The 13245-nt window shown below is 41.9% G+C and overlaps 2 protein-coding genes across 2 annotated transcripts; both read left to right on the top strand.

Moving 5' to 3' along the window:
- Positions 7–2709, top strand: LOC107628916 (arabinosyltransferase RRA3). The gene is made up of 2 exons (XM_016331550.2): positions 7–477; positions 1356–2709. The coding sequence occupies exons 1-2, from the start codon at positions 280–282 to the stop codon at positions 2469–2471; spliced, it is 1314 nt and encodes a 437-aa protein (XP_016187036.1). The 5' UTR covers positions 7–279; the 3' UTR covers positions 2472–2709.
- Positions 6021–9335, top strand: LOC107632294. The gene is made up of 3 exons (XM_016335991.1): positions 6021–6188; positions 6309–7747; positions 7853–9335. The coding sequence occupies exons 1-3, from the start codon at positions 6021–6023 to the stop codon at positions 9333–9335; spliced, it is 3090 nt and encodes a 1029-aa protein (XP_016191477.1).

Below are 13245 nucleotides of genomic sequence, written 5' to 3'. Positions count from 1 at the left end.
ACTAGCTGAGGCCTGAGCTGATTTGAGTGTAACAACAATCTAAGAAGCTTGTATTGTATTGTATTGTATCCCAAATCAACGTCACTTTTTCTTTACTGAATCAAAAGCTGAAACCAAATGGTATACTCACAATCACAATAACCTTCATTCCTAAATTCTTGACCCTTTAACGCTCTCCAAACCCCAAAAACAGGGGAAATAAAAAACCAGAAACCCACCATCTCAAAAAGGTGGTTCTTTTTCGTTTGAGGTGGGTACCCAAAGAAGAAAACACACACCATGATTGGACGCAGAGAAGGAGCATTGATGAGGAACAACGGTTCCCATTCTCTTTGGAAATCGAAGGTTGTAACCGCCGTAGCAATTGGGGTCCTCATTGGTTGCGTCTTCGCGTTCTTGTTCCCAAATGGTTTCTTCTACTCTGTTCCCACTTCAACCCCAAATCGCCACCTTTCTCTTGCCGGATCCAAAACCCAGGTTCCAAATTCAGAAAAGATTACAACTTTGCCTTTTGTTTTGAATTATCTTATGCTCTGAATCTTAGTCTCTTGCAATGGGTTTTTCGTTGACTTTTTAGTTCCTCTGTTCTGACTTAACTGTTACCTCTATTGTCATTGTGGGATTATGCTTGACCTTGTAGCACTGCAGATCATTTGTTGAGTCATTTGATTACGTAATATGGATCATGCAAGTACTTAGCATATATGTAATAGTCTTGGTTAGTCACCTATTTTAAATAGGGATGTTAGTAGTGTTTGTTTTCAATATGTGGGTAAAAAATATGTACTTTGTGCCTGGATTGGTTTGATATTGTAGAAAATTTGGCCAGATTCGGTTTATTTCTCTGCATTGAGATAATGCAGTTTCCTGGGTTTCATCTCAAACTGGAATTCAGTTTTTCAGCTAGTTAGAGTGGATGAATCTAGCTGATATTTTCAAGTTTATCAAATGTGCTTAAAAAGGGGGTTATTTAATGGTTTCCTATGAAAGTAAGGGTACTTCATCTTTTGCCCTGATTTGCATGTACAGTGTGTTTTGTTTGGTAGGGGTCTCAGGACAGAAAACACAGACATTGAGCCAATAGAGACAGAGACAAGACAAAATGTTCTCTGTTCCTTTCTCCAGTTTTTTGTTGGATGGAAAATTAGGCAAATTTTGTCCTAGAATAAAGGCATTCCTTCTCTACTTTGTATTTGTCTTCTTATCTGAAGAAGTTTGTGTCTCCTAGTGTTTCTGTATTTGTCTTGAGGTAGTTACCAGATGGAGCCTTGGTTTATGTTTTGGACATGATTTCTAGATTTATAGACCATGTGCGTAGCAAGATTCATTCATTGTGTTGTATTTTTCTTTGGCAGGAAAATCCAGCTGAATGTGAATCCTCTGATCGGCTCAACATGTTGAAATCAGAGTTGGTGGCAGTATCAGATAAAAATGCTGAGCTGAAAAAACAGGTGAGGGAATTGACAGAGAGGCTGCGGTTTGCGGAGCAAGGGAAAGATCAGGCTCAAAAGCAGTTTCTTGCATTGGGTAAACAGCAAAAAGCTGGACCTTTTGGTACCGTCAAGGGATTAAGAACTAACCCTACTGTTGTTCCTGATGAATCCGTGAACCCAAGGTTGGCAAAGCTATTACAGAAAATCGCAGTTAAACAAGAGCTTATAGTTGCGCTTGCAAACAGAAATGTGAAGGAAATGCTGGAGGTCTGGTTCACCAACATCAAGAGAGTAAACATAACCAATTATCTGGTTGTTGCTTTAGATGAAGAGATTGAACAGTTCTGCCAATCAAATCAAGTCCCAGTGTATAAGAGAGATCCGGATGCAGCTGTTGATAACATTGGCAAGACAGGAGGGAACCATAAGGTCTCAGGGCTTAAATTCCGTATTCTAAGAGAATTTTTGCAGTTGGGGTATGGTGTTCTTCTATCAGATGTGGACATTGTATATTTGCAAAATCCCTTCGATCATCTATATCGGGATTCAGATGTGGAGTCCATGAGTGATGGCCATGATAACAGGACGGCTTACGGTTATAACGATGTCTTTGATGAACCTGCAATGGGTTGGGCTCGATATGCACATACCATGAGGATATGGGTGTACAACTCTGGTTTCTTCTATATCAGACCAACAATTCCCTCCATTGAACTTTTGGATCGTGTGGCAACTCGACTTTCCCAGGAGGATGCATGGGACCAGGCAGTTTTCAACGAGGAGCTCTTTTTCCCCTCGCATCCAGGCTATGAAGGGCTACATGCTGCAAGAAGAACTATGGATATGTATCTGTTCATGAACAGCAAGGTTCTTTTCAAGACAGTGAGGAATGATGCTAAGCTAAGCAAGTTGAAACCGGTAATTGTTCATGTGAATTACCACCCTGATAAGCTTCCGCGAATGAAAGCGGTTGTCGAATTCTATGTCAACGGGAAGCAGGATGCTCTCAAAGCTTTCCCTGAAGGCTCAAATTGGTAACCTTGCCTTTGTTCAGAACAGGTTTTTCAGTAGATTTTATTAGTATATAAAAGCATAACTTTAGGTCAAAAAGGATGTGACTTATAAGCACATTGAGTTATGTTGTTTGCCCCATTTCTTATATGGTTCCGTTCTCTTCTTCTCTTTGTTGTGCTTTCTTTAGAGGGGGCTTATATGAGATTTTCTTGTGTAACATTTGTTGTTTGCTAATGGAAAAGCTTTGTTGTTTTTATCTTAACCTCGTAATAAACATTGGAAAGTAAACATTAGAATAAACATAATATCACTTATATGTTCAGATTCATGAAGCAACATACATTAATTCAATCAAGATGCTCCATGCACCTTACTTTAGAGGATTAACCAAATCCCCAGAAGATTCAAACATTTTGTTAATGAAACTTAAATGTTGGAATGGGCCAAATCCAAATACTGTTTGGAAAGTTGTGCTATTGTTTCTTCCCCATACTTGTCTACCATTGCTTCCAGCAGAGAGTCATTTTCGTTTGTGATATCCACACACTTTTGAGAAAGCCAAACAAGTTCTTTCCTTAATTCTTTATTTTCATCTCTCAGACTTTCCACTTTGTTCTCTACCTCCTCATATTCTTTCTGCCAAGGGAATTGAAACACATACAAATTAAATAAATGGAAATTAAAACGTTGTATACTTGTATGTAAAATGACCAAGATTTTTTTGTACCTTTTTCTTCATCGTTATTTTCTTGTATGATATCCCATTTCCCGCCCTTTTTCTTGCTTTTATTTCTTCTTCTTCTTCTTTTCAAAGTAAATAACACCATAACAAGAAATATTAGTACATGATTAGTTAAGAGTTAAATTACAGTCATTAAATTTAAAGGCTTCTTTTAACAAAATTATAGATAGAAATGGATTAAGTCATTCTTATTTCTCCTGTACTGAGAGGATGTGAGGCCTAAATCGATTAGGCCTCACACACCACGTCTATGATAAATGGTAGCGAGTGAGCACAGTACACGTGAGAAAGGGCGAACGCAAACAAATATACATTAGTACCGGAATTTCAGGTCGGACAATGCCAGTAGATGCATTGATTCCTGTCTCCAAATTCTGATTCAGTTTAGTTGGATTTAGTGTTGCTGAAGAACTTCCATTCTGATTAGCAGCATCACTATTTTTCATTCTAGTAATAACCTTCTGTGCTTCTTCCCCTGCATAAATCTCATTATATCATAAAACATCAAATTTCATCTTTATTCCCTATAACTATAACAAATTACAAACTTCGTTTCACATACCATTTCCTAATACCACACCACATTGCTTCTTAGTTGAAGGAAAATCCTGCAACACAAAATATAAATCTTTCTAAGTATGCATCCTGAACCATTCATCTGAATATATTAGCATGCTTTAGCTTAATCTCTCAATAATCAATATAACAATATATTAATCTTTACCTTTCTTTTCATCATGGGTTTCCTGCTTGAAATCACAACTGCTTTCCCTTTTCTTGCTTTTCTTTCTTCTTCATCTTCCTGTCGAAGTAAATTTTATATGCACCTTAGCATCAACTATTAGATTAATTGAGTGTTAAATATACCAACACTAGATATAATGATAAGTTGATTGATAATTGAATAAACCAGACTATGCAGATTGTGATATTATATATAGGATTCAACAATTAAACATGGAACATAAATGAATTCAGTCTTAGTAATTATCTATCTATATATCTATGGATCTTATCATGCATGCATGCGATTTTAAACTAGTGATATTCATGTCAACATTAGATTTGTTCTCCTTTGTTATTCATCAGTACAAATCGAATTGGTTAAGTCCAGAGATTTCGCTGTTTGGTAACAAGCGAAAAGTTGTGTACTCTATCATTTTGTATTTGTATACTAAGTCGACACACACCAAATTGAATGAATATAAACCAACTTTTATGTATAGTACCGGATTTTCGAGTTGAGAATTGGTGCCAGATTCATTGATGATGTGTGTTTCCAAATTCTGGTTCATAAGTTGAGTTGGATCTGCTGAAGAACTTCCATTCTGATAATTTTGCATATCAGCAACAAGCCTCTTAGATAATATTTTTGTATATACATTGATATTGTTAGCATCATGGCCTTCATTTGGTGATTTCTTGTTTCCACTTGCACACTGACTAGATGGTCCTACTAGAGAAGAACAGATAATGTACCTCCTCCATGGTACTACTCCTTCCAAATTGGTTTCTGGGATTATTGAAGATCTTTTCCCATTTATTGGTTTCTGGGATTATTGGACACGATTAGTGATTTTCAAACGTGGAAGACCGCTTTCTCTTTCGGACAAATGGTTAGGAATTTACTTAATATAAAATACATAAACTTATTCATGATGGAAGTTTAGTTTTCATATAAAAGAACCAAAACATAAATCAGTAAGTTTGGATGTATGTTTGAATATCAAGTCTTTAACATTTGAAGTAAAAATAACATTATTCTAAAAACATCATAAAATCTGATCCGTTAGGATAAAACAACAACAAACTCGGAACTGAACACATAAGCCCTCCCCAAATCTCTCCTCAACTCCGAAAACAAAGCACACAACGGATAGAAATTCTACCCAGTCCAACAAATCCGCGTAACCACCCTCAACAGACTCCAATATATACGAAATACATACTCAAGTGAGAGGTACGCTATTGACTCTAGTCTTTCTCCTGAACTCTCTCATACTTACACTTACTTGAGCGTCGGAGTCCCTTTTCAGGTACCCAACGCCGCCCCTCCGGTAGAAGACGACGTTCCTCCCTCACTACTCCAAGGAAAGCCAGTCTGTGTGTTATCAGAACGTGCTATACCTCGGAGTCAACTCTCACGCAGGAACATTTGGCGCCCACCGTAGGGCCCGATTCATTTAACCCCATTTTTTCTTTGCCCTGTGCATTTTTTATCTCCTCTGTTTTGCAGGACACAAACAATGGCAGACGAATACAGCCACGCTCCCTCCGACGTCAACCCACCGGAGATGATGGCAATCAATGAGGCCCTCAGGGCCGAGAATCAAAGGATGGCCGAGCTCCTGCGCCAGATGGAGCACGGCCACGCGAAGGGCGAACGCAAAAATGCCGAACAAAAGGAGGACAACAACGAGCACTCCTCCGAGACCAAACAAACTACTCCCAAAACGACAAAAACCATAGTCAAAAGAACCAACCCCTTCACAAAACCAGTTATGAATTTCAAAATGCCCGAAAACCTCACACTGCCGACAACCCTAAAACCTTACTACGGAATAGGAGACCCAAATGTCCATGTAACCAAATTCTACACTATGATGTTCATGAATAAAGAATCCGACCCCCTCCTGTGCCGAACCTTCCCGACCTTCTTAGACGGAGCCGCACTCATCTGGTTTTCCAACCTACCCGAAGGCTCCATCTCAAGTTTTAACGAGTTGGCCGACCAGTTCGTCAACCACTTCGCTGCCTCAAAAATCTATGTCCATAACTCAGACTACCTGAGCACAATCAAACAGGGACCAAGCTAAAGTCTAAAGGACTACATGACCAGATTCGTAGAAGCAACTAATGAGATACCCAACCTGAACCCCGAAGTCCACCTCCACGCCCTTAAAAGTGGCCTCCGCCCTGGGAAATTCCAAGAGTCCATCGTCATAGCAAAGCCTAAAACCCTGGCCGAGTTCCGAGAAAAAGCAACAACCCAAATCGAGGTAGAAGAATTCCGAGCACTCAGGAGGGCATAAAAACCCACACAAAACAGAGAAGAAGACAGACGAAGCAGACATCCAACCAGCAGGTAAGACCAAAGGCCATTCAGACTGACACCCAAGTTCGACACATACACTCCCTTCAACACAAAAAGAGAGGACATAGTGAAAGATATCCTACATTCCAAGCTCATCAAACCACCAAGCAGAGCCGGCACCTACCAGGACCAGAGACACGTGGACAAATTCAAGTACTGTGCTTTTCATCAAAAGTACGGCCACACAACGGATGATTGTGTGATAGCGAAGGACGTGCTTGAAAAATTAGCACGCCAGGGACTGCTGGACAAATACATCGACACACGAGGTCAAAGGAAAAACACTGAAGGCCTCGGCAACCAACAAAAAACAATCGACAACCCCCGAGACAAGGGGCGAAAGGTAGAAAACGATAACAACCCACCCCGTCGAATAATAAATTGTATTTCTGGTGGTTTTGCAGGTGGAGGATGCACGAGCTCGGCGCGAAAGAGGTCATACCGAGCCATGATGACTATGACAGAATCAGTAATACCTCGGCCGAACAACTCGGACAAACCTGGAATATCATTCAACTCCGACGATTACAAGGCCGCTGACCGAAACCTAGACGACCCTGTGGTCATTTCTGCACAAGTTGGAGAGCCCTTGGTCAAAAAGATCCTCATGGACCCAGGGAGCAGTGCCGACGTATTGTTCTATTCAACGTTCCAGAAAATGAACTTATGTGACAAACTCCTACAACCGTCATCCGGAGAACTGGTAGGTTTCTCAGGTGAGCGAGTCTCTATCCGAGGTTATATTTGGTTAAAAACTACTTTTGGGGATTACCCCAACAGCAAAACTTTAGAAATACAATACCTGGTAGTAGATTGCAAAAGTCCCTATAACATTATCTTAGGCAGGCCATCGTTGAATGCGTTCAACGCTGTTATTTCCACTGTACATTTGTGTGTCAAGTTTATTTCACAGGACAACAAGGTGGTGACAATCCATGGAGACCAGAAGGAGGCCAGACAATGCTATAACGCCAGTCTAAAAAACGAACAACCAAAACACCTTGACCAGCAATATGTCCAAGCAGTATATAACTCAGACCAGCTACATGCCCTGGCAGACTTGGACCCAAGAACAAATAACCAGGAACGACCTATGCCCCTTGATGACCTCACCAAAGTACAATTGGCAAGCAACAAAGATAGATACACATACCTCGGAAACGCACTAAAGGAAGCAGAACGAACTCAACTGGTGGAACTCTTGAGACAAAACATCGACTTATTCGCCTGGACTCCAGCAGATATGCCCGGAATTGACCCGAACGTTATCTGCCACAAACTTGCAATAAACCCGTCAATCCGACCTATAGCCCAGAAGAAGAGACACTTAGGAACTGACAAGAGGACAGCCTCCTTGGAGGAAACCCAGAAATTATTATCCGCCGGGTTCATCAAGGAGCTCAAGTATTCAACGTGGTTGGCCAACGTCGTGATGGTAAAGAAAAATAATGGCAAATGGAGGATGTGTGTCGACTATACAGACCTCAACAAAGCCTGCCCGAAGGACGCATACCCACTACCGTGTATCGACAAACTTGTGGACAATTCCTCCGGCTTCCAATGCTTAAGCTTTATGGATGCCTACTCCGGTTACAACCAAATCCTAATGCACGAAGGAGATCAAGACAAAACCGCCTTCATCACCGACAACGGTAACTTCTGCTACAAAGTCATGTCATTCGGACTCAAAAACGCAGGCGCCACTTACCAACGCCTCATGGATAAGATCTTCTCAAAACAAATTGGACGAAACATAGAAGTCTATGTCGACGACATGGTAGCAAAATCAACACAAACGTCAAACCACGCCGACGACTTAACAGAGATCTTCCAACAACTTCGGAAATACAATATGAAACTCAACCCTGAGAAATGTGCCTTTGGGGTACAAAGTGGGAAATTTCTCGGCTTCATGCTCACGTGCCGAGGTATAGAAGCAAACCCAGAAAAATGCCAAGCCATTCTTAATATGCGAAGTCCGAGGACAATAAAGGAAGTGCAGCAATTGACCGGCCGACTTGCGGCACTCGCAAGGTTCCTACCATGTATAGCGCAACGATCGCATCACTTCTTCAAAAAGTTGAGAAAACAAGAACAATTCCACTGGTCCGAAGAATGTGAAATAGCCTTCACAGAACTCAAAACACTACTCACAACACCCCCAATCCTCCGAACGCTAGAAACAGGTAAACCGCTATATCTGTACTTATCGATCACTTACTACGCTATCAGCTCCGTTTTGGTAACAGAAATAGACAAACAACAGCATCCGGTATACTTCGTCAGCAAATCACTTCAGGGTGCCGAGTCCCGCTATCCAAAGCTAGAAAGATTAGCTTTAGCACTTGTTATAACAGCCAGACGACTACGGCACTACTTTCAAAGCCACACCATCATAGTCAGAACAGAACAACCCTTAAGACAAATACTGACGAGGCCCGAACTGGCGGGAAGGCTAATCAAGTGGTCCATCGAGCTTTCAGAATATGACATACAATACCAGTCCAGAGGCGCTATCAAATCACAAGCGTTAGCCGACTTCGTCGCCAAACTGACACAAGAAGACACATCTCCTCAGGAAGACCCATGGACGCTATACGTCGACGGGGCCTCAAACAGCAAAGGCTCCGGAGCAGGAATACTCCTCGAAAACAGCCAGGGAATACAACTCGAACAATCACTACAATTCACCTTCCAGGCAAGTAATAACCAAGCAGAATACGAAGCTTTAATAGCAGGACTATGCCTAGCACAGACCATGGGAATAACAAAAATAAACGTCAAGTGCGACTCACTCTTAGTAGTGCAACAAGTAACAGGTAATTTTCAGGTAAAAGATCCACTTCTTGAGAAATACAACGCAATGGTTAACAACCTCATCAGAAGATTCGACAGATTCGATATTCTTCATATACCAAGGGAACAAAACAACAGAGCAGATCTCCTCTCCAAGTTGGCAACAACAAGAAGTCAATACAACAGCCCCGTGTTGTCACAACTAACACTGGACGAACCCAGCGTCACCTTAACAACAATGGCTAGTGTTTCATAGGAAGACGACTGGAGAACACCATTCATAAACTACCTAAGAACAGGAATAATGCCCGACAACATTCAAAACGAAAAGAAATTCAAAAGACTGGCGAGCTTTTACACGATACTGGGGACTAGTTTATTTGTTAGATTTAATAATTATAGGAGCAGGTAGGGGCGGGACGGGTACCCGCAGGAGCGGGTTAGGGTTTAACATTTTACAACCCGCGGGTAGGGCGGGGCGGGTTTGATGCGGGTTTTCTGTAGAGCGGGGCGGGGTCTGGTAGAGCAAAAACCCGCCCCTACCCGCCCCGTTGCCACCCCTACTGGGGACCGAGCTATACAAGAGAGGATTCACAAGGCCACTCCTCCGATGCATAAACACGGCCGAAGCAAAACTGGCCATGGACGAGGTCCACGAAGGGGTATGTGGCACTCACATTGGCGGCAGAAGCTTAGCCGCGAAAATCCTCCGAGCCGGTTACTATTGGCCGACGTTAAAACAAGATTGTATCCACAAAGTCACCCACTGTGATCAACGCCAACGCCATGCACCAATCATTCACAACCCGGCCGAGCAGCTACATACATCCGAGGTATCCTGGCCATTCAACAAATGGGGACTAGACATCCTCGGACCATTCCCTCCAGCTCCAGGCCAGGTCAAATTTTTAATTGTTGCTATAGATTACTTTACTAAATGGATAGAGGCCATACCATTAGCGAAAATCACTTCTGAAAAAATGATTTCTTTCGTATGGAAAAATATAATGTGTCGCTTTGGTATACCTCAATCCATCATCATCGATAATGGAAGACAATTCATAGACCAACGATTCACCAAATTTTTACAAAACTTCAAAATAAACCAACAATTTACCTCAGTTGAACACCCACAAACTAACGGTCTAGCAGAGGCTGCCAACAAGATAATTTTGCAGGGCCTTTGAAAAAAACTGGAAGACTCAAAAGGCGAATGGGCCGAGCTCATCCCAGAAGTGATCTGGAGCTACAACACCACAGAACAGTCTTCAACAAAGGAAACCCCGTTCAGATTGGTGTATGGGAGCGACACTATGATACCAATCAAAGTATCCCTACAAAGTAACAGAACTGCAAACACGAACGAAGCTGACAACATAGAAAGAAGGAAAACCGAACTTGACCTGATGGAGGAAGATCACAACAAATCAACACTACAACAGCTAGCAACAAAACGGGCTATAGCTCGGAAATACAACAGGAAAATCAAACCACAGACTTTTTCAAAAGGCGATCTCATACTCAGAAAGGTCGAAGACATACGAAAGCCGCACGGACATGGCAAGTTAAGCGCGAATTGGGAAGGACCATTCAAAGTGTACAAAGTCGTCGGCAAGGGGGCTTACAAAATACAAAAGCTCGATGGAACTATCCTACCAAACACATGGAACATATCGTCCCTGAAATTATATTTCAGCTAATGTATAAGTCGAACATGGTGATGCACTCTTTTTCCTACTACCAGATTTTTTCCCTAAGGAGGGTTTTGCTGGAGAGGTTTTAATGAGGCACACCACCCCGCACTTTCCAAATATATTACTAATATTTTTCTATTCCTATTTACACTATGTTATCTAGCGCCAGATTTTCGATTAGAAAAACTCAACCCCTCAAATCAGCAAACGCAATCTATCCAAAGAACTCCACAAATGCAACAATAAACAATAATAAACTTCATACTTGCACAAAATATAACAGAACAAGCAATATCCACACCTCCAACCGAGGAACAAGGTTTCAATCAAAACGATTCACAAAAAATTACATAAGTCAAACTTTTCACAAAGTCAGCCTTCAGAAAGGCAACACTGACCTAACACAAAATTACATATATATAAGTTAAACTTTCCACTACGAGGCAGGATTCTCTCCTTCCCCCTCAACCTCGTCGTCATCATCAACCAACTCACCTCCAACAATAACTTTGCAGGGATCCATTCTGGACAGATCACAATCAGGCAACAAGAACTTCGCCTGCTCAACAGCTCTATCAAAACCAGCTGCAAACATCTCCAGACCATCATGTTCCTTATCCTCCTCAGCCTGCTTCTTTTCAATCCCAAGCTCAACAATTATAGCTTCTAGAGCAGCCTTGTCCTCACCAGATTTCTTCAAGGACGACTCAGCCTCTTTAAGCTTTTCTCCCAACCGATCCACCAAGTCCAACGCATCTCGGAGCTTACCACTCTTTTCCATATTCTCCCGCATAAGTTGATCCATCGCCGACTTATCAAAGACAGCCCTGGAGCACTTCAACTCCTCAGTCCGACCAACACACATTAAGCGTGCCCCAATCACCTAAAGAAAACCAGGAAAATAAATACCAGCAAAACCAATATAACACGAAAACAAATACCAACAATTATACCTGTAAGTACTGGGCAACTCCAACCTCACCCACTTCATGAATCAGCTTAATGTCGGAAGGACTCTGCACATGCTCGTCCGCCATCACAGTAAAAGGAAAATGCTCACTCCATAGGGAGGTCAAATCATCATCACCCCTATAGCCATGCAATACTTTCTGGTTCTCAGTGAATTTTTTCACCTGGTCCAAGTTAACCTCGCCCATCAATTCCTCCTCGGCCGTATTTTTATTCTTCTTTACCTCCCCTCTTTTTCTCTTAAAATTAACCTTCTTCGGAGAAGGTTGGTCAACCTCAGCACCCTTCTCAACCATAGCCTGACTAGTCGACCCCTGCTTTTCAACATTCTTCGTCCGAAAGAAAGCCCGCAAACTGGATGAAGTCACCTTCGGAGCCTTCTCAACTACAACAACACAAGGAAAATATGTCATTATCAATAACCAATAAACGAAACACAAAAAATTCCAAAGCAGTTACCTATATATCCAACAAGGGCATCACTATCACCCTCTAAGTCAAGAAGCTCAACAACAGACAGCAAGCTTGACGACGAGGTATGATTCACCAGAAACTCCACCAGCATTTCATTCCTATACTCCATATTGTCCATACCCAGTATCTGCCTAGGCCTCGGTACCCAGAACAGAGGGAACCTCTCCAAAAGACATTCGTCAACAAACCATGGAAACTCACCTTCTACAATACCAACCTTCAAGAACATTGATTTGAAACCCTTATACGAAGACTTATACAAACTAAAAATGGAACGACCAGGAGCACTAGCTAAATTCAACCAACACCCCCGCCTAACCCCCTTACATTGAAACAAAGCAAAGAAAACCTCCAACGACGGCTCCACCTCCAAATAGCTCATCAAAATCTGGAAAGCCCTAACGAACGCCCAAGAATTAGGATGTAACTGCGACGGGGCACATTTCAATTGCATCAACACACCACACTCAAACTCGGAAAACGGAAATCTAACCCCCAAGTCAACAAAAATACAACTATAGATGAAAAAGAATTCAAAACCTTCTCCCCGATGGAAGACACGATCGTCAGCAGTACAGGGAAGAAACCTAAGCTTCACACTACTACCCTCCCTAACCCAGGAAGAAACAGAACCCAACTGTGCAACACTAAGTTCATCATCAAACACAGAAGCATAACCCTTCACCGCATCGGCTACCCATGAAAAAGGACTAACTGGATCCCATTCCCACATGTCCTCAACAAGTTTCACCTCTGTTTTCACCACCGACCCTACCTCTACCTTTTTCCCTTTCTCCATTCCTCGAACAATAATATAGAAGAGAAGCCAAAACGAAGCGACAAAGACAAAACAAACAAGGGAAAAGCACAACTAACCTTTGCTCATCTTCCGCGAACAAGATAGAAGAAAAAAGCGGAAAACACATGCAAATGGATAGAACAAAAAACCAAATAGTTAGCCCACTATCCTTACTACAAGCGTTACACCTCCCAGAAGAAACCCTAGCCGTCCAACGTGCAGAGTACCAA

Source organism: Arachis ipaensis, chromosome B03 (assembly GCF_000816755.2).
Source record: "Arachis ipaensis cultivar K30076 chromosome B03, Araip1.1, whole genome shotgun sequence".
Taxonomy (NCBI): Eukaryota; Viridiplantae; Streptophyta; class Magnoliopsida; order Fabales; family Fabaceae; genus Arachis; species Arachis ipaensis.
This window is presented reverse-complemented; position numbering and strand designations above follow the sequence as displayed.